Source organism: Microtus pennsylvanicus, chromosome 19, assembly GCF_037038515.1.
Source record: "Microtus pennsylvanicus isolate mMicPen1 chromosome 19, mMicPen1.hap1, whole genome shotgun sequence".
Classification (NCBI taxonomy): domain Eukaryota; kingdom Metazoa; phylum Chordata; class Mammalia; order Rodentia; family Cricetidae; genus Microtus; species Microtus pennsylvanicus.
In genome coordinates this window covers 30,308,212-30,333,559 of record NC_134597.1, presented here as the reverse complement: position 1 = coordinate 30,333,559, position 25,348 = coordinate 30,308,212, and the positions used below count along the sequence as shown (strand labels likewise).

The 25,348-nt window shown below is 40.7% G+C and overlaps 1 protein-coding gene across 9 annotated transcripts in view; it reads left to right on the top strand.

The window, feature by feature from the left end:
* Dgki (diacylglycerol kinase iota) overlaps positions 1-25,348 on the top strand; it is a 450,455-nt gene that overhangs the window by 364,623 nt on the left and 60,484 nt on the right. For all 9 annotated transcript variants that reach the window (XM_075953818.1, XM_075953817.1, XM_075953819.1 and 6 more), the window contains 3 exons: positions 2,515-2,555; positions 3,342-3,469; positions 6,066-6,188. In XM_075953818.1, coding sequence (XP_075809933.1) covers positions 2,515-2,555; positions 3,342-3,469; positions 6,066-6,188 — 292 coding nt within the window. The remainder of the gene's footprint in view (positions 1-2,514; positions 2,556-3,341; positions 3,470-6,065; positions 6,189-25,348) is intronic.

Sequence of the window (25,348 nt, the reverse complement as noted above, 5' to 3'; positions counted from 1 at the left end):
CTTTCTTTATTGTTTTGAACATTTGTTTTTAATTTTTAAGTTAGCATACAAGATGATATGTTTATGTATTAAAAATCTTTTGTGACTAATTCTTGGTTGATACCAAGGCTGAAGTCATAGTTGAAAGAACAGAGAAGAAGAATAAATCCTGCTGGGACTAGATTGCTTTAGACTTAAGTTTTGTTTTTTTGTTTTTTTTGTTTGTTGGTTGGTTTTGTTTTTTGGGTTTTTTTTTTTTTTTTTTTTTGGATTTTTGAGACAGGGTTTCTCTGTGTAACAGTCCTAGCTCTCCTGGAACTAGCTTCTGTAGACCAGGCTGGCTTCAAACTCACAGAGATCCACCTGCCCCTGCCTCTTGAGCACTGGGATTAAAGGTGTGCACCACCACTGCCCAGTTTATATTTATGTTTTTAAGGAGGACTTTCATTCTCCCATTTCTGAGTCCAGTTTCCTCAGAGAGTTAGTTACTTTTTTCTTTTTCTTTTTAATTGAAAATATATTCCTCTCTCACACAATACATCCAGACTAGATTTTCCCTACTCCATTCCTCCCTTTCCCCTGCAAATTACCCTCTCCCCTGGTTCAGAAAAGAGCACGCCTCTGAGAGACAAGAACCAAACACAGCAAAACAAGATATAATAAGGTAAGGCAAAAGCCCTCATATTGAAGCTAGACAAAGCAACCCAAGAGCAAGCCAAAGAGTTAGAGATAGACTTCCTCCCACTATTAGAAAAACACCACCACAAAACACCAAGCTATGAGCCATAACATACACAGAGGGCCTGATACAGACCCCTGCAGTCCTATGCTTATCATTTCCGTCTCCATGAGTCAACATGAACCTTGCTTAGTTGACTCAGTGGGCCATGGCCTCCTGGAGTCCTCCATCTCCTCCAGCTTATACAATCCTTCTGCCCCCTCTTCTGCTGCATTCCCTGAGCACCAAGAAGAGAGACAATGGAGACCTCTGATTTAGACTGTCTCTTCATAATGTCTGGCTGTGGGGCTCTGCGCCCTCTCCCATCTGCTGCTGAAGGAAGCCAGAGAGTTATGTTTTTGAAATTTTGTGATTATGAGTAAATATTTGCATCCTTTTCTCTGTTGTACTTTATACTTTTTTGTTGCTTTTGATCTGTTTTGTAAAAACTCTCATATTTGGGCTCTATTAGAAATACCTAGTTTTTTGCTTTTTTATTAAGAGGAATCAAATAACTTAAAAAAACACCGTATGTTTTATTTACTTCAGAAGTTTTCTCTTTCAAATCACAGCTGCAGCCCAACCCCATTTCAAGATTGCTAAAACACTAATCTTTGTTTTGTCATTTGGCTTCCTTAAGGCATGCCTCTAGGGGCAGAGTATGGAAGGGAAATGGATTTTTTTGGGCCATATGTGGTCTCTGGCCTGCATCTTCAAGTTGTTTTCCAAAATGAGAGTCACATTCCTGGGACGTCTATCTAACTGTAATTTCTTTTCTAGGTTTATTTACTTAATAAAATATTAAGCCCTCCCCTCTGTTAAAGTCCTGTGCTTATTCCTAGAGACGTAAGAGAATAAGTAAAAGAGACCCCTTTAAAGATGCTGGGTTTCAGTCCCACAGTCCTCTTTGAAGACAGTCTCTGTGAAGGGTTTAAGCAAAATGACAGTGGACATGGGGTTTAGGAGAAACAGACTTTGTGTTGTAGGCAGGTGGGATGGAGGAAAGTTTTGTTATGGGGAGCCCACCAGAGATGACCACTCAGATACTGTTTGTAGCCAACTGAAAGGCTTTATTTCAGCCAGCTAGGACTACACTTGGGTACTCAGGATGTAACTGTAGCACTGAGTGTTCAGAGCACAGGGTTTTTGAAGGTCAAAAACCACATCTTGGCATCTCAATCAGCAGTTACAGGTAGGACTTTGTGTAAGAAAGTAGTTTGACAGAAGCAAAAATAAGCAGATATTTAAAGAGGGGAGGGCGGTTCTGCCCAAGAAGGCAATTTAAGAGTAGCTAAGTTAACTGGGGCATCTTGACCTTGGGTCCCTAGAATGGAGTTGGGTAATTTTCCATGGGATTCTCCTTCATGGAGATCAAATTTTAGTTAAGCCTGAAATGGCCTCAGCAAGAATTCAAGATGGAGGAACCTCTGCACTGCTTTCCCTGGAGCTTTGAGTTATTGTTTAAAGATATGTGAACCGGGAGGTGGTGGCGCACAATTTAATCCCAGCACTTGGGAGGCAGAGGCAGGTGGATCTCTGTGAGTTCGAGGTCAGCTTGGTCTCCAGAGCAAGTTCCAGGACAGCTAGGAGGGCTGTTATACAGAGAAACTCTAACAGCGTGGCTGGAAGGGCTTAGGAGCATCATTTGGAACGGCAGTGACCAAAGCATGGAAATGATGGTTTTTAATCATTTTAGGGACTGGCCACAGACATGCTTGTTACAAAGGTTTAGATTGACTGTGCTGCAGGAAGGAAAGGTGTAAATCTGATGACAAGTGTAAATGACTCTAAATGTCCTGTGCAATTCTTTCCCTTAGCGACTTCCGCTGACCGCTTTTATCGAATAGACAGATCTCAGGTAAGTTCTTTCCAGCTTCATTATGAAAGCGAACTGTCTCTCAGTCAGTGCATTGTATTGGTAGTCAGTCTCATAGATTTTGCTAATGAAAATATTAAAGCGTTCCCAGATTGTAGGACAGTGTGTGTAACAGTGCTTCTTGTCTGCATGTGTTTTGTAACTCATGGGCTCAATGAAATGGCCAATGAAAATAGATAATAACTTGAGTTATAATTATTATCACACTCTAAGTTTTCAGCCAAGGCAATGCTTACACTTTTTAGATGCATTTTTGTTTAGTTGGTATATATGTAGATGACATAGATTTATTTGGTTTACTAATACTCTCCCATATTTAATAATGAGGAAAAATTATGTTTACCCAAGGCTAAAAAGTCTCCCCACTATTGAGATTTTCCTGGAACAATACTTACACAGTGTTGAACCCATTGAAAACCAGCCATTTCTTAACCATGGCAACTTAGCTTTGGGGCAGAAGTCCAAGCTGTTGTGTGCTCGTACTTGACCACGTAGCCTGTCGGATGCTACATCTTATTGCACCTGGCAAGAAGCAGGGGAAAGGTCTTTTCTCGTCCATTTAACAGGATCCTGGTCAGGTGTGACTCCTTCACCGGGGCGGTCATCTCTCCCATTGTCCTCTATCTGCTACTTTATTAATTTAGGAAGCGATGGCAGATGCTCAAACTTCCAGTGAAACAGTGGACTTACTTGGTGTGTTGCACGGTTCATTCCTTATTCTGAGGGTGGTGATGTCAACACCCTGACAGGCTTGGTTTTCTCCCTTAGGAACATTTGCACTTTGTGATGGAGATTTCTCATGATGAGATTTTTATTCTGGACCCAGATATGGTGGTGTCACAGCAGGCAGGGACCCCTCCAGGAATGCCTGACCTGGTGGTTGAACAGGCCTCAGGGTGAGTGTGTTTCTTCTCGCTTAGTGCCAGCATCCACTGGCTGTGGTATGACTTCTATATCTCCTTTGACTTTGGAATTGATATTCTGATGCCATAAAAACATTTGAAATTCAGATTTATTGATGTTTCCTTAAAGAACGATGCATCTAGTTTTGTAAAGCCATCTTCTGAATGGCTGTGTAGGAACCCTCATGCCCAGGCAGTCTCTTATCTTGTCTGAACCTTATTTACTGTTACACAACCTCTCCCTCTTGGGGCCTAGATGAAACTCCCATCTGTGCATCTATATGGGTTTTATTTGGTGTGTTATCTAGATGACACATTGACATAGGTGATTTAGTCCTTTTTTTTTTTTTTTTTTTGGTCTTGCTTCTAAATTGCTCGACACAAAGAATCTAGATTGTTCCTGTCACTCTTGTATTATTCCTCTTCCTTCAAAATGAATTAATTCTCTTAAGCTTTTTCCACATCTGTGAGTGGAAAAAAATACCACCTTGTCTTAGTCAAAAATTCTATTGTTGTGATGAAACACTATGACCAAAAAGCAAGTTGGGGAGGAAAGGGTTTACTTGGCTTACACTTGAGCATTGCTGTTCAACACTGAAGGAAGTCAGGACAGGAACTCAAACAGGACAGGATCCTGGTGTCAGGAGCTGATGCAGAGGCCATGGAGGGGTGCTGCTTCTGGGTTGCTCCCCATGGCTTTCTCAGCCTGGTTTCGTATAGAACCCAGGACACAAACCTAGGGATGGCACCATCCACCATGGGCGGAATCCTTCCCTATTGATCACTAATTGAAAAAAATACCTTACAGCTGGATCTCCTGGAGGCATTTCCTCTATTGAGGCTCCTGCCTCTCTGATGACTCCAGCTTGTTTAAAATTGACATAAAACCAGCCAGCACATCACCTCCTCTGAGAACTAGTTGTAGAGTAAATACATTGACATAGGCAAAAGGACTTTTGTCTCATGGTAGACATTCGTTACATAGTCTCATCATTTCATAATGACCCTACCAATTGGGGTCTGTGATTATCCTAAGTCTATAGAAAAGAAAATTTAGACTCAAAGTTAAGTCATTTGCCTAATCTTGCACATAAAAGCCACATTCTTTTTGATGCAGATCCTTTATTTTATTTTAGCTAAAATAGATGTTATTTTTTACTTTTCATGTGCTAAGATAACTTGTTCCATTTCATAGACATAGTTTTCTTCAGTTTTTATTAATATCAGTGATTAATGATTATTTGCATATCATTTAAATAAGCAGCTACATTTCCCCCAAATTTAATTAACAGTAAAGGAAAATTACACATAAGACTGTACTAAAACACTATTTGAGGGGCTGGAGAGATAGCTCAGTAGGTAAGAACATGCACTGCTCTTGCAAAGGACCTGAGTTCAGTTCCCAGCACTCACATCTCGTGTCTATGCTATTACATTCTAGCTTCAGGGAATGCGATGCCCTCTTCTGGGCATTGTGTGCACTTACACTCACATGTGTACATGCCCACACAGAAATACACACTATGCACATAAATAAAAAATAAAATAAATCCTTAAAAAATTCTTGAGACTAAGTCAGAACTGAAAACTTGTAGGAAAGTATAGCAAAAAGCATTCCCACATAGCACAGAAGTTTCTGGAAACAATTGACAGCACAGTTATCATCATTCAGAGTAAAATCGCAATGCCTGGTCTGTGGTGAGTTTACCAAAATGTCATCTTGTAAAATGTCTAAGTTATTTTAAAAATGTTTAGCAATTCAAAAGCGCTTACTTGGACTTGTTATACCAGATAGTATTGTGAACATGTGAGAGCCAATAGTGCAAAAATAAAAGCAGACAAATGTCTCTGTCCTTGTGAAGCTTCATAGATATATGAAGCTCACAGATATATGGGTCTGACGGCTGAAATACAGGATGCCCAAGAGAGCACATACAGGCACTCAAAACAGACAGCGATGGTGTATCCATAACCACAGAGCAGAAGCAAATGTAATCACCAGAGAGAATCCAGTCTGATGATCCTACTAAGAAGAGACAGCTGCTGGTGTCTAGGGTCTGCCCCACATTATAAACACTCCAACGTTTATTTGATGAGGAGTGGAACCATCTGTTAAGGTGACTTTGGACGTTTTCCTCTTATTGAAAGAATAATAATAATGCCAAGTAGGGATAGCTTTGTCCTGGGTTATAGTTTTGTTAGTTAGATCCAAATACAGAGTGGCCTGACGATCCTTTAGCCCTTAAATCCATCCTTGATTTCTTATTTCTCAGCAGCAGTGTCTTCTGGAAATAAACCAGAAACAAAGATGCTAAGAACAAGGTTGGGCTTTCTCATTTTCTAAGTTAATTTCTGTGCCTGGCTCCATTAATTCTTTACTCATGTCACATGTGTAGTACAATGACTTAATCTTCAAAATGAAATACCTCATCAATATAAAAAAGGACAAAATTATACAGATAGCTCAGAACTGTTGAGAAATGATGAATATAAAAGATGTATCTAGTAAAAATGGATTTATAAAAAGATCGTTATGAGAAAAAAGTAGACTAAGATGTACAATTACTTTTTGGTACCATTTTTAACCCAGGCTGTCTGACTGGTGGAACCCTTCCCTGAGGAAACGCATGCTGAGTGACAGCGGGCTGGGGATGATCACACCCCACTATGAGGACTCAGATATGAAAGATCTCAGTCACTCCAGAGTACTACAGTGAGTCTCCTGCTATTTTATAATTATTATTTTGAGATATAATGTAATCACATCATTTTCTCTTCACTCTCCCCCCTCTAAACCCTCCCATATACTTCCTTGTTCTCTTTCAAGTTCATGGCCTCCTTTTTCATTAATTGTTGCTGTTGTTATTGGTGCGTGTGTGTCTGTGTGTGTGTGTGGCCAGCTCAGCTGAATAATGTTACTTACATAAGAACCACGGACTATCTAAGAAAAACTTTCATGCTAGACTTGAAAAGCCCTCTCACGTTGTTTGTTTGCCAGGGTTACCCAAGAGACTCTAAAACATGATAGACTATTGTTACTGCCCTTGGTTCTTCCGCAGAGGTGGAAACTAAGGTAAGTCCCCGTTGCTAAAACACCATGTACTTCAGACAGAGGGCCCAGAGGCCACCAAACTGGATCTTGCTGTTTTTATTTATGTTACCATGATTGCTAGGTGAGGGAGGGCCTGAAACATGAGCTGTTTCCAGTGGTGATCAAGCTGTCTCATGTGTCTGTCACTCTTGGTGTGTCGCTTTGCTTGGGGTTATCTGCCGGACAGGTCATGATGGATCTCCATCTTCTGTTGTCTTCCTAGGGAGCTACCTGGAGATTGTGCCTCTGTAAACGTTTTAAGCTTCACTAGTGTGTTTGTTACTGGAGACAAGAGTATGTCAGATCCTTTGCCTACCCTAAAGTCACACATGAGAGTTTTGAATAGTTAGGAAAGGACTCGCAGGCTTTCGTTATCTCAATTTCTGAATGTACACACATGTGCTTTGTGAAGTATTGTCCAGTAGGTTTCGTTTCTAGGATGGTGTGATAGTTTTGTCACCTTGACATAATTTAGAATCTCAGTGTGGGAGTGTCTAGACCAAGTTGACCTGTAAGTCTGCCTTTGAGACATTTTCTTAATTATGTTAAGTGATGTGGGAAGAGCCCGTCTAACAGTGGGTGCCATTTCTTGAGTTTGGATCGGACTTTGTTAAAGAGGAGCAAGTTAGCTGAGCAGTCAGCATGCATGCCTTCATCAACCTCTCTCTGCCCTTGGGTGTGGATGTGGGGTGACAGCTGCTTCCGTGCCCTGCTGCCTTGACTTCCCCACAATGATGGATTGTCACCTGGAATTGGGAGCTACGGTTGATGCTTTCTTCTCAAAGCTGGCAGAAAGGAATCTGGGACAAGGCGGGCATGGCATGTGCGGGTGAGCAGACACAGCTTCTCTGAATAGGTCTGTATTGTAGGCGTTCTTTCTTTTTAGGTCCAATCGCGGTTGGAAAGTAGCATGCATTTGGAGCTTTGGAGAGCGACTGGTACTTCGTGCTATGTGAATCCTCTTGTCTGCTCATAGTTTGCTGCCAGAATACATTCTAGGGTGTAGTTCGAGGTTATAGTCTGAGGTCATTCATTTGCACCCCCTTTTAACTTCAGGACAATCACTCCACCTCAGAGGTTGTGGAACTACACTGTCGTTTATGAAGCTGGGCTTTTTCCTGTTTTCAGTCCAGTCCAAGGTCCTAATCAAATAGTGACATTGGCTTTCTAACCTTCAATCTTACCTTTGCACAGAATAACAGGATTACTAAACTTCTTAGAAGCCTGCAGTTAAATGAAGAGCAAAGCACTGCATTGTTTCTAAAGAAAGACCGGAAGCAATTTCTCCCGGACAAAGGAAGAAAAATGAGAAATCTCAAGCTAATTATTTCATTGGCAAAGGTTCTACTTAGACACCCTGAGGGCAAAAGGAGACTTCATTTTAATTACTTCTCTGTATTACCTCTTATTTTCTTATGTGAAGAGGAGAAAGGAAAAAAATGAATTGCCATGGATTTTCTCTTTTTAATTAAACTGTGTTGTTGGTTTCGGGTGGCATTTTGATTGCTTGCAATTCGGAGTGTTTTTCCATTTCCTTTTCATACAGTATTAGGGCTTGGGACCAGGGATGACTCAGCCATCCGTGAATGGCTAAATAAGTGGCCATCTATCTGTGGGTAGACTTATTGGAAAATTAGAGTTTTAATTATCTGCAGAAATAAACATTAAGCCTTGACAGAGTATTCGAGTGTTTCCATATATATGTGATTTCCAGAGAGTGGGCCGTTATATCAATCTAGTCTTCTGTGGTTGGAGTTTTCTCTAGAGAGCATCCCAAGAACTGCAAATGCACGGAGCACATCCCATAACAGCCAGCGTCTTAAACCTGTACTGGAACAAGCTCTCAGTTTCTGTTTGGACTGTGTAGTTGTCTCTGTCTCCGTGAACCACAGCAGATCCTGAAGGGCTTTATGGAAAGTGGTACAGTGTTTGCACATAATCCACTTTCCAGTTCAGTGCACTGCCTGACGTAAGGCGAACACTACAGAAGGAGTTGAGGTGCTGTATTGTTTAGGGAAGAATAACGGGAGCCATACATGTTCTCTACAAACAATATATTTTGAAATACTCTTCATCTTTGCTTGGTTGAATCTATGGATCCCCTGGACACAGAACACTCACCGTACTGTCTTTTTTATTAATTGATGTAGGAGGGCCCAGCGCGCGGTAGGTAGTGCCATTCCTGGGCAGGTGAGCTTGGACTGAAAGCTAGCTGAGCATATAAACCAGAGAGCAAGTAAGGAAGATAGTCAGAGAGCAACATCCTTCCGGATTTGTGCTTCAAGCCTCTGCTTAGGTTCCTGTCTTGACATCCCTTGATGATAAACTGTGGCCTGGAAGTATAAGTCAAATAAGCCTTTCCTCTCCAAGTTGCAGCATCTTGATAAGTGTGTTTGTCTGTGTTGTACTCTCTCTTTCTCTCTCTCTTCATATATATATATGTATATATATACACCACAGTTTCTTAATATTGCAAAGTATCTTTGCAGTGGAAATATTTATGAATAAATACATGGAAAGAACATGAGAAATTATTGCAATGAGACTGGCATCTGTTATTCCATCCCTAAGCCTCAGACAATGTGGAGCCAAAATGGGTTTAATTTCAACATCTTGACGATACTACACAACTGACTCCTGCAGAACAAATCAAAAGCTTTAAAGTCTTGGAACTGAAAATACTACTTATCAGAATTTTGACATCATAAATAGCATTCACCGAATGATTTATGACTCTAAATCATTTATCAATAAAAGGTATTTGTATACAAATATGCAAAGTATTTCACTTGATTGCAGAACCTCAATAAACAATAAAGACATAGGAAGAGAAACAATAAAGATAAACACATAAATCAATAGCAAAAAGAATAAAACAAGATAAATGACTAACAATTACATTGAAAAAAATTGATTCTCTGAGAACACAAATAAGAGAGGCCATATTCTGGAAAAAAATGTAATCTTCCCTCCAAGGGCTGGAAGAGAAAAGACTGGTACACAGTTTTCCCCAGCTCTTCCCACCCAAGCCCCCTTGGATCTTCTCAGTGTTTTCTCATTGTTTGAACACACTTAGCTTCCTGGCTGCATCATTCTCCTTCCTTCTTCAAGAATGGCGAGAAGAAAGCTGTGAACAGAAGGAACTCTCCTTTTCTCTCTGCTGTGTCTTGTTGAGGTCATGCTGTTTCCACTTGGAATCATGAGGATTCCTAGATAGGTATGTACATGCCTATGCACAAGCATTTACATACACATGCCTCCTCCAGGAGGGTCTGTGATTCCGAAGGACACACTACATGTATGTAACATATGTATGCTGTCTTCAAACCTGGCACAGAGTAAAGGGCAACCTTGAAGAACTGATTTTGATTTAAATTGGCAAGAGATGACCGACACGTTTTCCTGTCAAGATCCTAATGACTTTAACAGAATAGTTTCTATGTCTAAGAAAGTTTCCCATAAAACTGGCATGTGGGTAGAGTCGTAGCCCAGTGGATAGACTGCCTGTGTAGCACGTACAGAGTGCTGGGTTTGATAGCAGCGCCTCATCAAAATGTGTCTTTGCACCCAGAGGCTGTGGTAGGAGAATCAGAAGAACGAGATCAGCCTTAGCTACTTAGCTAGTTAGACAAACTGCATGAGACCTTGTTTTAAAACAGAGAAACATCCCTGTCCTCATCATTCATTGCTCAACGATCACCATTAGTGAGACTGTATTTTGTTTGGATGGAAGACCAAAAAGATCCAGTTCACTTAAATTTAATCAAGCAATCTAATTGAAGTGTTCATCACTGTGTCTGTGAGATAAGAAAGGAGATAGAAACTCTGGCGTTCTCTGAGCACTCTGAAAACAGGGAAGACTGACATTTGAGTCAATTGAAAGTCAGCAGGCACAGGACCCAGAGACGGATTTAGTTTCCGAGTAATAATAACCATGCGGGTTTCAAATTTTCGGCTTATGAGACTCCCCTAAATTGATGGAATGACGCACACCTATTTATTTATTTATCATAATTTTATTGTATTATGATAATATATTATTACCTCCAGATCATACGCCTGAAAGGTCCAAGATGGAGAAATATCACACAAGTAAGACGGGTCTACTTTGGCCCTGGTCTAAGATACTGGGTGAGATTGTAGTGAGCTACCCCAGAGCAGGCCAAAACCTGGCACTCATAAGAAGTGAAATTGAGTCATTAGGAAAACATGGAGATGCCTGTGTCAAAGACTTTATCTGTTACCTCATTGGCTGATCAAGGCTGATGGATCTCTGCCATGGGCAGAATATTTCATCCTCAGCCAGGAGTCACAGTTAGCAAGCTTGAACTACAGTGTGTGAAGTCTGATTGATGACTTTATTTTACTTCCAGGGAACAAATTGGACAGCTGAACCAATCACTATTGGGCACCTTCAGTAGCCATGATAGGTGCTGGAGATATAAGCTTAAGTAAGAAAAGCTTATATTTAATGGGGAAGTCTTATAGAAACTATTGGTTATAATTCCTACTGATACATATCGAAGTGGATGTCTTCAGAGAGAAAACTAGAAACCAGTATTTGTTCTTTCTTTTATATTCCACTTTTTATTTTTTCTTATATGGAAAGCATGAATATTTAGTGAAAATGGCTTTAAGAGCAGTACGCTTTGAAAGGATTCTCAGGCCTACCTTACTGTACTATTACACATGGGCTGGTAAATGCCAACTTTTTCTTTATGTGACAGAAATGTCCCTCAGAGAACACTGTGATAATTAACATCACTTTGCCTGGCTATGTTTAAAAAAAAATCTGTAACCAAGAAACCATTTAGGGTTAACCAAAACACACCATCATACTGTAAACCCAAAATTCTGTCTTTTCTACATAGCTTACAATTCAGTCATGATATCAAGATAGCAGCCCTTACGTCTTCCCTCATTTCTGAGAATTCACATGTTCTTGGCTGGAAGAGAAATAACTTCATGCCCTCTGGCTCTCAGCTGTTTTCTTCCCCCAGTTTCTCCCAGGGAACATAAGGTTATGACCCAACTCTACTGAAAATGGGGGTTGCACTTACTGCCAAGGCTCCAGGTTGCTGGGAGGGAGATGAATGATTGGGTGAGGATTTGGACTGTGGAAAAACTCTTTGCACATCACAGTCAGATAAGAAGAAAATTAATCTTCTTAGTGGGGTGTGGGGTTTAGTTGGGCTGCAAGATGGAATCGGGGCTGTCAGAAAAGAGATCGTCTCTGGCGTGTGTTTGGCTGAGATAGTTGAGTGCCCTCCCTGCACATCTTTGACTCTATGTCTTACTCACCTTGGCTAGTCACCCCAGCTGGAAGAAACGCAGGAAAAGCACCTTCCTTTGCTCTCCTTTATCTCCTTGCTGTCCTTGAGTGCTTGCCCATGAGAGCCAAACACACAAGAATCTCCTATCCTTCTATGTGATATGTGTAAAACATTCCTAATAAGATATTTTCATTTTCTTTTTATGACCACTTCTTAAAAAATTATTCATGCAGAAGACCTATTCCATTTGAGGAAATTAAGACATGCTTCCAGGTTCACCTAGGAGAATAGCCATCAGAGATCCCCTGTAAGCAGTTCTTGCTTTGACTGGCATTGCAAGGGAAGGGGGGGGGGGTTGCTAGGAGAATATGTTCCAACTTTAAGACATATATTTTATGGAAAATGCTGCCAGGAAATTCTGGCTTTCCAGTTTTACGAGTTCCAAAATTTGCCAACAATTACTGGGAATATTGTAACTGTTAAGTGGTTCAGTTTTTTTTTTTCATTTGTAAAAGTTGGCAAAAAAAGCAGCTAGAGGCTTCTTTAAATCACATGCGTTCCCCAGTTGGTCAAATTGTACATTGCTAATTCTGTCCCTACAATATGGTGAGCTGTATCTGGAATAGCAGCACGTAATAAAGCTTGAAAGAGGAATGAATCAATGTTGGCTGTTAGAGAAAAGGCTGGGCCTGGGGGTGCAGACCTGCCTTCCCAGCTACTCAGGAGGATGAAACAAGAAGATTGCAAACTCAAGGCCCAGCTGGGCTTCAGAGCAATGGTTCCCCATCAGACTAAAATAGAGAGGTATTTAACGTATTGCTGTGGCGGATCTAATCCTGATCCCATTGCAGCAAAGTAATGTGTGACAGTGCGATCCATTTTTATGTTGCAAACTCCAATGCAAATATATTTGATCTAGGGAGAGTATGTGGCAAAATAATAAGGACGTACTCATGTTCCTTAGAGGAGATGGTGGTATTTCACGGGTTAAAAAGCAGAAAGTTCTGATGATAGGTACAAGGAGTTATAGGCAATTCTGATGAGCTCAGTAGAAAGGCAGAGTAGCTAGAAAGAGGGTTGTCCAGCAGCCTACACCATGAGATGCTTTCTATACCACATCTGTATTTGAGGTTTTCTTAATTCTTTAGTCCTTGAAGACATTTAGAGATATTTTAAATGGAGAAAGAGATGATTTGGCACATAGGATCCTAGCTATCTAAAGATTCTGCATGTACAGACTCCCAGACAAGAGAATGTCTGAGCAAGACAAAGTGTGGGACCCTTACATGCAGAAGGCTCATGGCTTCTTCTCAGCTTACCAAGTAGGCTGGGGACAGTGGACAGGCACTCTAGGGGACTGGTAAAAATACCTTCAAAAACCACAGCAGAGGCGATGGAAAGGTAGCTTTTGGTTAAGAGCTCAGACTGCTAGAAAACTAATTTCCGTGCCCAGTGCCCACACAGTGGCTCACAGCCTTCTGTAACTCCAGTCCTAGGGGATTCAAAAACCATCCAGCCTCCGTGGGCACTACATGTTTGTAGCATACAGACATATATTCAAGAAAATACTCATGCACATAAAATAAAAATAAGTAAAAACATTTTGATTAAGTAAATAAAGAATAAAATCAGAACAGAGATAATGTCTTCCATAACAGTTTGCTTCTAGGTATTACGAGAAGCAAAATGTTAGAGTTTTTTTTTTTTTTTTGTGACGAAGCTGCTTCAGTATCATTTAAAACTAGATGGTGATAACTTCTGCCTGCATGCAGAATCTGGAATGCTGTTTGGCCAATACAGAGAGGGAGAAAGAGACAGAGAGTGAGACACACACACAGACTCAGAGACAGAGAGAGCAAGAGAGAGAGAGAGAGAGAGAGAGAGAGAGAGAGAGAGATTGCAAGAATGTGCTAAAAGTGGAGGCTCTGTGCACAGCCTGTCTTATCTCCCCTGAAAGCAGCCCTGTGCCAGTAGCAGGTGCTCCATGTCATGGGTTTTTGTAAGTCACCTCTCTTTAATCCAGCTGCCAGATCATCCCTGAGGGCCTCATTGTGACAGGATGGTATTGGCTCTCATCAGTTTGATAAATGGAGTAGGAATACAGCCTAGGGAGGATAATGTCCAAACTAAAACAAGTGACCATCCATACAAAGGATGCTAGTTCTACCAACTGATAGTGCTCTTTTCCCAAAGGCTAAGTTCTTTATTTGGGGTTATTAATAACCCTTTAGAGAATTCTGGGGCGGCACCCATACTATGAGAAAAGCAAGCACAGTTCAGTGGGGTCCAAAACAGTTATCTCTCGTTCTCTGAAAGGGAATAAAACCCAGCACTGAGTCATCTGTCAGTTCATTCTTCCAAGAGCTACACCCTTGGGAGCCCCAATACCTTGGAATTTCTACCACATCACTGGACATAGCAACAGGATGCTCAGGCAACAGAAGGGAATGTAGGAATGACCACTCAGAATCGGGGCTATTTCCGACCATCTTACAGGGGCCATAACTGTGTTAAATGTGATTTCTTTGTCTCTGCCTGTGCCATGAAGTATTTCTGCTACAAATCAGAGCTGGGAGGAAGCCTTCAAGCTGCTTCTTTCATCCTTCCCTCCCCTCAGTGTTAGTGAGGAGCCAGCTCACTGGCCTAGTTCTACCCTTTGTCTCCACAGAGGAGGGACGGTCCTTCAGGGCATGTGGATGAAGCAATGCTAGGGGAGCAGGGAGGCCTTCAGGCACCACGGTGTAGTTGGGTCCCACCCATCCTTCTGTTTGCCTGTGTTCTCAGAGTCCAGAGTTTCCTATGCTAAGGCCTGTTTCAAAGTTCTGGCGACCTTCCCTCCTCTCTTGTACTTGACCCCACAAAAACCCGCTAGTCCAGCTGCCGCTTCCTCAGGCTTCCTCAGACTTTACCCTAACGCTGGTTTTCTCTGTTAATTTGCCTTTGGAAGTCATTGCAGCAAATGGATATAGAGAATGGGTAGCCAGTCATTTTCAAAACAGTTCTAAAATAACTGTCCGTCGATCCCAGCGATGCGTGTTTGGGGTGGGGACACATTCGGGTGTGTGGTCCGGGACACACACGTTCAGGTGTGTGAGTCACTCCTGGAAATAGGAAGAGGGGGCTTAGGGAGTGGGACCCCTGGTGAGAACGCTTGTGACACTTGATCCCCCAATTTTGAAGAGTGGGAGACAGCTATCTGTATAAGAGAGAGAACCCAATTTAAAATTAGGGAGATGGAGACTGTGCTTCTCTCTTTCTGAGTTTCTGATTCCTCACGCAATGCCACGCAGTACACACTCCACACTTCACACCACATAGTACATACTGTGCCCTCAAGGCCACCACAGTGTTCCAGCTGGTGGTACCCAGCCTTGCCTTTCTTTCACTCTCTCAGTGGGCGGTCAGTCTCATTCCCGCCTCGGGTTCCTAGAAAGTGCTGGGCAAATATTCTGAGCATCTCTCATAGGAGAATGGAGCTGAGTTCTTCACAATGCTGGGCAAACAACCCGTTTCTTCTCAGAGAATCTGTGGGCACTTTGCTGGCCTGCCGTCGTTATTCCTGAGGTTCTTGGGTCTTTAACTCTATCTTTTGTGGATGGATGTGGTATATGATGGAGAGACCTCGGCGTTCTTGAACATAGAAGGATTGGGGGGAGGTAGTGGCTTCTCAGATCAGGATTCCCACTCCAGCGGACATTGTCTCCTAAGGAGAGGGTGGGACAGGAAGCTTCAGTTCCCTAGGAGAACTCTTTAAGAAGAGAACCAAAACTTAATGGTCGTATACCTATTATTTTTTTCTCTGTATTTTACAACTGGGTTCCGAGTCTTTACTTGAACTTCATCATTAGCTGGATGAGGCTTTCTCAATTATTGGACACCCCAGCATAGATATGAAGCATCCTCCTCTTGACTGTGTGACATGACTGGCCTTTCTCAGAAGCTTCAAGTGCTAATCCTGACGGCCTCAGCTGGCCTTCACAGACCAGAGCTTCATGGTTTTATGATGTGTGCTTTTAAAAACTTCTCAAGGACCAGCCAGGCCCGAGGACTTGAATTTTATCCCTGGAACCCACACGGTGCAAGGAGGAAACCAACTCACCCAAGCTGTCTTCTACTTCTATGTGTATCAGCAACCTCCCGTCAACCCAAATAAATGCAATATAATTTAAAAATAATCTATATATCTCCAAAATGGAAATGGATTTTATCTCAACCTGAACTTAGTTAGGGCTTTCCAAGCACTTCTGAAGGCTGCCACCCCGGTTCCTGTGGGTGTGTCTCCTTTGGTTGGATCTTTTCTGTTTCATTTCCCCCCTTTTAAGAAGTGCTCTGACAAATGTTTTTCTTTTGCAAAGATGGATTCTTGCACTAAGTCCTCACAGATTTAAAATGCTCACTTGGTGTCTGGTGGTCAGGTTTCCATATTGAATAAGCAGGTAAACCTAACTCTGCCTCTTTCTTTTATCTATTGCTTCCTGTGCTGAAGGCCCACTTTTCTCCATTCCTCCTCATCCCTTCACTTTGAAGAAACTCCTTTCTTATTTTGTTTACATTGCTGGAAAAGAACGGTAGGTGGCAGTAACATTTCAACTCAAAGGGCGTAGGGCCTGCTACAAACAGGAATGATATTCAACAGGAAAAAGCAGATTGTACAAGCTAATGGTGAAATTGCTATTTTTTTTTAAAAAAAAAGCCTAATATACGTCAACACAAGAATCTATTTTAAAAATAAACACTGCATTTCAAACACAGCTCCGACAGGGACCATCCTTGGGCGTATTTGCACAGACAGTCTTAAAAATGGAGTTGTAATGAGAAGTTAAACAAAGGAGTGGATATTCACTTCAGATGAAGGGCTCATCAGGGTTTGTGACACGCAGCTTGGGACTTTTGCCTCCATGACAATGCCCATCTCTGTGCTCCCCACCCCACTGCCCTCTTCTCTGCCCTTCCCCTGAGTTGGGAGTGAATGTTACCTTTGAGGCCTCTGGCTGTCCCTGAAGGGGTTTGTGACCACTTGAATAGAGTGTGCTTGTCTCTCTCCTCTCAAAGCCACTTTGTGTGGTGCTTAGCTTTCATCCTTGCTCTCCTTCTCGACTGCTCTTTTATGGTCTATGCTTTGTCCATTGTCTCAGAGAAATGAGATAATTAGATGGAACAAAAGCCAAGAAGACACAAAGATGGGTTTATGTAGTTGACGGAGATTCTCAATGCAAAAAAAAAAAATTTTTTTTTTGGTCCCATTTTCCTTAATTGTAGATGCTCTGGGACCAGAGTGAAGGTGGCAAAGTTTGCCCTTGGATTCACTGCCTGACTGTTTCTCACCAAGTCCTCGCTGTGATCTCAAGAAATGCTGTGCTCTAGGGATTGATGGAAGAAGCTCAAACAAGGAAAGCTGTTTGCCTTGAGATAAGAATCTATAGTCCACTTTCAAAGCACACCAAACCACACCTAGGTTTCCTGGGTTTAAATGGAGATTCTTGCCCAGGTTCTAAACACTGCTGGTGTCTGTACAGCACTCTTACACAGGTAACAGAAAAACAAAGATGGCATTTCCCTAGCAGTAAAACGGAGCTTGAAAATGTGTCTGGAAGGAGTGTCCCGTGGGGAATTGGTTTCCATTTGAGACTTCTTAGGTGTCTCACTGGGAGCCAGAATACTCTCTTAAGCATGACACCAAGTGACCATGCTCAAATATGCCTGAAAATTTACAATGGGAACAGAGTGTTCCTATGTGGTGGGCTTTACTACATTCTACCAAAGTATGAGGAGTATAGATTAAGAGAGGCCAGGAAGTTCTGAGGGGCTGTAGTCAGGAAAAAGAAGAAGAAAAAGAATGGGTTGGGCAAGAAAATGCAAAGTTGATAAGACAGACAAGAAGCTTCTCCATGTATGTGTGTATGTATGTATGTATGTATGTATGTATGTATGTATTGGTTTTTTGAGATAAGGTTTCTCTGTGTAGCAGTCCTGGCTGTCCTGGAACTCACAGAGATCTGTTTGCCCTCTGTCTCCTGAGTGATGGGAATAAAGACATTCGCTGAATAGAATGTGGAATCACCCCAGTCTTATAGAAATGACTTTGTTAGCTATAGTCCTTACCTGGAAGGTGAAGAGCAAAGGCATCACAAGAAAGGAACATTAGTAAAATCCATGCACACAATAGCTCTCTGTACATGGGCATGTGTGCTGTTTTATTCTCTGCTTTATTCCCCAATGGGGCTCTTACCACTAAGACTGGTTTATTTACTCACAGTGTGCTGAGCAGTGTGGAGAGTCAGTACAGGCGCCAGCTCACCTAGAGCAGCTGCTGTATTTCTGTTATACTTTTGCCATACTGGACAAGTCTGTGCCTATAAATATCCCAGAGTTCTTCTACCCCATCTACTGTCAATTGTCTTAAAAGAATATCTCAGTATTGTCAGAATATAATTTCCACTCTGTGTCTCAACTAGGCTTTCATACCTATCTTGCATGTTTTTAAAGCTCCTCTCAGTGTGGTAGCCCCATCATTCTGATGGTCTCCCAGCATTGTGATGGTTAAGTATGTATCTTGGGAATTCTGGTAAGGAAGATAAGCATTATTTTGTAGATAATTCTTTTCAAAAAGTTAAAGAATGTGTAGGTAGGATCTTAGGACTCACCTATTCTGTCCTCTTTGACATCCAGTTTTTAAGGAAGGAAATGATGCAGATACCCTAAAGGAATGACCAAGGAGAAAAACTCTGGATGCTATTAAATGAAAGCCATGAGATGAGAGGAAAGTGGAACACTGTGTTGAGACTTAAAAAAAAAAGAATTAAGATAGTATCGTTAAAATATAGAATTTTATAAATCTTACAGATTTAGAGCAACTCGTGGGAGCTGCCACAAATGCACATCTCCAAAGCCTATTGCAAAGCATTATGCAAGGTTAAGAGACTAGAATAGCCATGACATCTATTACTTCAGCTCCGAGTTCACTGATGGGCCGTGAGGAAACGGCACAGGAGGTACCACACTTTTGAAGAACATGTCCCTTCATGTTTAACGCACTTTTGCTGTTATATCTTGTCTCTTTGCTCGTAGGAAACTGGACATGAAGTTTTCAGTGTCCTTAGGCCTATGGCTGACCTACATGAAAGGCAGGAGGTTGTGAATGGAAATTGTGGATAGATGGCAGTTTGAGAATGGTCTTTGATCTTGTGCCTTGTGACTGTCAGAGTCTAGATACAGCACTGTCCAATACAGGATCCCATGGTCAGTATGTGCCTTAGGTCTCATTCTCTCAGATTCTTATAGTGTAAAATAATTGTATAGAGTTTAGTATAATGATACATCACAAAAGCATATGGTTTAGTGGTTCTCAATCTGTGGCTCACAACCCCTTTGGGAGTATAATGACGCTTTCACAGGGGTCACACATCAAATATCTTGCATATCAGATATTTACATTATGATTCATAACAATTCATACCAAAATTGCAGTTATAAAGTAGCAAAGAAATACTTTTATGGTTGGAAGTCACCACAACATGAGGAACTGTATTAAAGGATCTCAGCATTAGGAAGATTGAGAAGCACTGATATAGTTAGATAATTTCACATATTCACACTCTCCTGGTGAAAACCTTGATTTCAGAGAATAAATGCAGTCCATGAGAAGTCTAGAGATGTCTGGTGGCGCATGCCTTTAATTCTAGCACTTGGGAGGCAGAGGCAGGGGATCTCTGTGACTTCAAAGTCAGCTTAGTCTAGAGTTAGTTCTAGGACAGCCAGGGCTACATAGAGAAACCCTGTCTCAAAAACAAAAACAAAAGTCTAGAAATATTACCTACAGCTTTAACACAGATTTGCCTTTGTTTTTTGTTTTTAAATGATTGATTGGAGAATTCAAACATCTTTTATTTTAGGATCCCTAGTCTTTGTTAGTTTAAATATAAAGTAAAATAAAAAGATATACTAGTTAATGTCATGATCCTATACATAAAACAGTGCTGTTTCTCTGGATCTTCTCTGACATGGCTAGAGGCACTGACCAGCAGAAATTCTTCTGATCCTATGGTTCTTGCAATTATTGTGGGTCTTTTTCTGCAGTGTCCCTGAGTCTTTATTATAGGAGTTGCATTGTTGAGTCTTCAGTATAAGAGTTGCATTATAGATGTACTCAGTGGGGCTGTGCACAGCATGGTTACTTATTCTTTGTAGTTGACCAATTGTGGATCATGTTCTTTTCTCAAGATCCCTCCAAACAGCCTGGTAACCTCCCTAAATGTGGGTTTTGGCCTTGTGAACTGATATTCCAGTCAAGAGCATGCAAGGGTTCTCTCCCTCCATTCTTGCCATCATTATTATTATTTGAATGTGTTGATGATGATGGCCCTCTAACAGGAATAAGATCTTATGGTTGTAGGTGGAAGTTTCTGTCCCACCTGGTCTTACAGTCATTCAGTCTCAAAGAAATACACAGAGGCTTATATTAATTATAAACTGTCCTATTAGCTAAGGCTTATTATTAATTATCTCTTACAACTTAAATTAATCCATAATTCTTGTCTATGTTTAGCCACATGGCTTGATACCTTTTCTCAGTGCAGCTTTTTTTTTTATCTTACTTCCTCCGCATTTGGGTGACGACTGCAGACTGAGCCTTTCCTCTTCCCAGAATTCTCTTAGTCTGGTTGCCCTGCCTATACTTCCTGCCAGGCTACTGGTCAATCAGCATTTTATTAAACCAATATGAGTCACAAATCTTTACAGTGTATAAGAGCATTTCCCACAGCACATGGTTTTGGCTTTGGGCTTCCATTTTCTGGATGACATGATTCTGAGCAGTTTGTTTGTTTGTTTCTGTCATTTGTGTCTTTTGGGAAATGTTGGTTGTGATCTTTTGCTTGATTGATTCTTTTGTGCTATCATTTTTCATTATATATTGCATATTTTATCCCTTTCAATTGCTTTCTTTGCTGTTGCAGGAATCTTTCAGTATGATAGAATTGCATTTGTCTTTGCTTCTGTTTCTATCGCTTTCAAGGTCTATCCAGACAATGTTGTTCATGCCACTGTCGTGATACTTTTATTAATTCTTTTCCTAGTAATTGTGTGATTTGGGGGCCTTATATAAGTTTTTAATCTATTAGTGTTGGTTTTATTTTTAATTAAACACATTCTAGTTGTACATTTATGGAAAATTGAGTTGACTCTTGTATATAAGGAAATAATCTAATTTCATTGTTTTGCATGCAGATTTCTGGTTCTCCCAGAGTCACTTGCTGAAGGCTCATTTTCTTATTGGGTGTCCTTGGTGCCTTTGTAGTAAACCAGTGAGGTGAACTATGTGTCTTTACTTATGATCTTTATTCTTATTCTATTCCTTTTCTGGGTTTGTATATCTGTTTATGTAGAGATTACATGCTGTTTTGATTACTCTATCTTTGTAATGAGTTTTTTCTCCTTAAATTTATTCTTATACATTTAAATTAAAGTAGAATTATATCACTTAACCCTATCCTTTTCCTCCCTTCAACACCTCCCCTAGTCCCTCCCTTCATGTCAAATGGATAGCTTCTTTTTATTACTATTGTTACATGTATATGTGTATAAATGAACAAATATATAAATACAACTTGTTTATTTTTGTTGTTTGTGTGTATATGGTTTCAGGGCAGACCAGTTTGTGTTAAATAACTGAAGGTGGATGCTAAACAGAAATCCCATACTGGCTCAGAATGGAGTATAATAAAGGGTTATTCATTTAGAGACTCGCAGATCACAGTGCTCTGCATGAACAGGGAACAGGAACCAAATCCAGCAGCTAGAAGAGATAGCATGTCTATTGGTATTGCTATTGGTCCAGTCTTGTCATGCAGCCATGTCAAGGAGAGAGTAGTATATTTTAAAGTCTGGCAGTGTGATGCCTCCAGATTTGTTCATTTTGCTCAAAATTGCCTTGCTTTCCTGAGATCCTTTTTGATGCTATATTAATTATAAGATAGTGTTTACAATATATGTAAATATGACTTTGTTTTTGTATTTAATAACTAGCGCATCTTGTATTGCCATGAGTATGGCATGCCTTTCTATGGGTTGTGCATTCTTCACTTTCTTCTATTAATTTTGTATAGTCATGCTTTTCTGTAGAAATCCCCCTTTTCTAGAGAATAAAGTCAGCCCCAAGACATCTTGAGATATTGCCTAAAAGTGCCTTCAATGCATTTTTACTTTTTACTTTAATCCCAGCTCTCAGGAGGAAGAGACAGGCAGATCTCAGTGAGTTCGAGGCCAGCCTAGTCCACAGAGTGCATTCCAGGACAAGCTCCAAAGCACCCTGTCTCAAAACAAACAAACAAACAAACAAACAAAAAAGAATCCAAACATCTTTTATTTTGGGATCCTTATGTCTGCACTAATTTAAGTATAAATAAAAATAAAAAATTACCAATAAAATAGTGGAGCACTTTTAAAAGTGTTCTATGTTTTGACATTTTATATTGTTTACCTCTTATGTTACTTTTCTCTTTACCATAGCAACAGGTAGACTTTTCTCTCTCTCTAATGCACTAGTTAAAGGCAAGGTAAACCTTGCTCTTTTCTGTCCGCATGGGTTTCTTGGTCATTACATTCCTTTCTGCAATTCTCAAATGGCTCTATTTCCCTCCCAACTCGCCACTCTATTCATTTTTTCCATTTTTGATGTCATGCAGATTGAAAAACCATTTGTAACTTCATGTCCTCATCTTTTCTGTATGTTCCTATTGCCATTTGGATTTTTTGTGGGTCTGTGGTGGCTTTTTGATTACTTGTGATATTTTCACTGGGTAAATTCTTTCCAGAACTCTGGCTTGGGGTAGATCACTGCAGGATGATTGACTTTGGGTTGTTCATTTACAGATGCTTTTGGATCAGCACTCTCTTATGGAGTTTGCTCCAACATCTCAAGAGCAGGCCATCTCAGCTCAGAGCGGGGCTTTCTGCCCTGGCTTTGCAGTATATGATGTTGCTGAGTGTGTTTACATCTTATTATAATCATGATTGTCCTCCTGAAATGTAGTCCAGCTTTTACTCTATTAGGTGACTCTTCTTCACGTATGGTGCTTTAACTTATAAACATCTAGATTACTAAAAGATGTTTTTATTGGTTTCTATCTTCCTCATTATTTTTCATGGATTTCGAAGAGAATCAAAAAACAGACACTTTTACTCTTCGTTCCTGATGTGGGAGTGAAACAGTAACCCCTGAGTTTATCTCCTCTCTGTTATCCTTAGGTCAGTCAAAAATAGAAACCAGAGCATGTGACTTTCAAACATTTTTTTTTTTTGGTATTTATTTTGGAAAGTCAATTCCATAAATCTATTTTAGATTTATGGGCTCCATATGGAATGGCCCTAACTCCCCCAGCCATGGGTTTGCCATTTCTGTACATTTCAGCAGTACTGAGTTATTTATGTTTCTGATAGTGTCTATGAGATTTCAGTTCTGCCTGTTTTATGTACCTATCGCTTCTGTCTAGAATTTTTCTCTTACTTGCTTAATGAGCTCTCATTGGTTCCCTAAAGCTGGGTCAAGATGCTTTTGACCTGAGTTTGTTTCATTCGTAGGGCCGTGATTCTCTGCATTGTTAACCTTTTTACTTCTTATATTTTCTTTTACTGTTATACTTTTCACTATGGTGTAAGCATTTATTTTTCTGTATTATGGCACTATGTTATGAGCAAGTTTTTTATTCTTCACTAGATTATGACTTTTCCAATACCGTCCATTGTTTCTTCATGACTTCATGAGGGACAAACAATTGGGGACATGACTCACTCGTTACATCGATGCATATTAAAAGACTTTAGCATAAATGATAACAATTTAGGTTTAAAGAAACAGAATAATAAATTTTAAGTATAGTCTTTGACTTCTTATTTTGGTTTTGCTGTAGTCTTTTTTTTTTCAATTCCCTGAATTTGAATGGAATAAGAATGTAAATAGTGCCAAGCAAGCAATAAAACACAGCCAAACCATATATATTCTGTAGATCATCATAACTACTAGTGATTAGGAAAATATGGAGAGGGAATCTACATCATTGAGTTAGTAAGTGTTGGTAACAGTTCACATCGTGAGGCAGCTTCTAGATCTGAGACTATGTACATGGATGAGCAAGTTCAGGCCCATGGCTCTCCAGCACAGTGGGAGAGTGAGGAGAGAGGGTTCCTGTGTGTCTCAGCTGTCAGGGTTGGCTGTCAGAAAGACAATCCTTCCTTGGGATTCAGCCTCTAGGCTAAAAATAACCGCATATCCCGCTCATTGCGGGATGTTTCTTCTTTCCTGAGCTGAGTTCTGTGAAACCTTGTATGCCCATTTCCAGCCTAAACGGATGGCGTGCCTGTCTCTGAAGGATAATCTACTGATGTTTGCACTGAAAGGTGAAATGCCGGGTGAGGGTTGAAATAGTCCATATGTCTTCAGATTCCGCAAGTCCTGGGGTGTGGGAGACGTTCAGCCACAGAAATTCGACATGACTAATCCTTGCAAAACACTCTGAGACGGATAGTTCGTCCTCGCCGCCTGGACGTACTTTAGAATGCATCCCTGTGGGACTTTGATGGAGCCATCTGGACTTTTTCAAATTTAGTATTAAATGCTCTGCAGGAAGGCAGGAAAGACTGTGCCTCGGGGGCTCCCACCTGGGACATGCAGGAGGCCATGGGCATGGATTTCTCTTTGTTCTCATTCTCTATCAGAAATTAATTGTAAATACATTTGTGCTTAGTTTTCATAAACAAAATCAGAAGTGAAGATGTTCCTTTGTTGCTGGCTCACTTCTCATGCCCCATGCAACTTTATTAGTGCCTATTATTTCTAATATATGCGCTTTATAATCATCTTTTAATTCCATTTTACCTTCTGTTCATCACACCCCCACTTATTTTTCCCCTACTAAACTAGATATGGGTATCCCTATTGTTGGATGTCTTGGGCATCTTTTGACTTTGAGAATGCTCATTCCAAAGCTCCCGTTCTCCTAGGTAGCTCTGAAGCCAACAATTCTTAAGATCAGTTGAAGGTAATAGGATCGATCATGTTTGAAGAGCCTTAAAATGTACCAGATTCTGAACGTCAGCCTGATGGTACTGAAATCCATTCAATTCAACAAATGGGACGCAGAGTCCTGCTTTTTCTGAGTATGATGTGTTTTCACATTGCCAGGAGGTAATTACCTACAAGGACCAGTGTGTAGACAGCACAAAATCTGGGAAACTTTAAGAGGCACATAAATCAGCTCCAACAGGGCTGTTTCTCGGGGTAGTGATTCGTCAATTTCTGCTCATCATTCATCTGGTTTATTTGCCTCTTGAACACTCATTTTTTCCCCCGCCAAGCCGTGGGGCTCTCTCTTTCATGTGCAAAATTCTACTTGAAAAGGCCCATGAGGCTGAAGCGGGTTAGCACTTTGCACTAATGGGTGTGTACATTTTCTTTCCATTACTACTCTGTACTCACATAATAAAAGGTTATAGTGCTCATCAGTAGATCGAGGG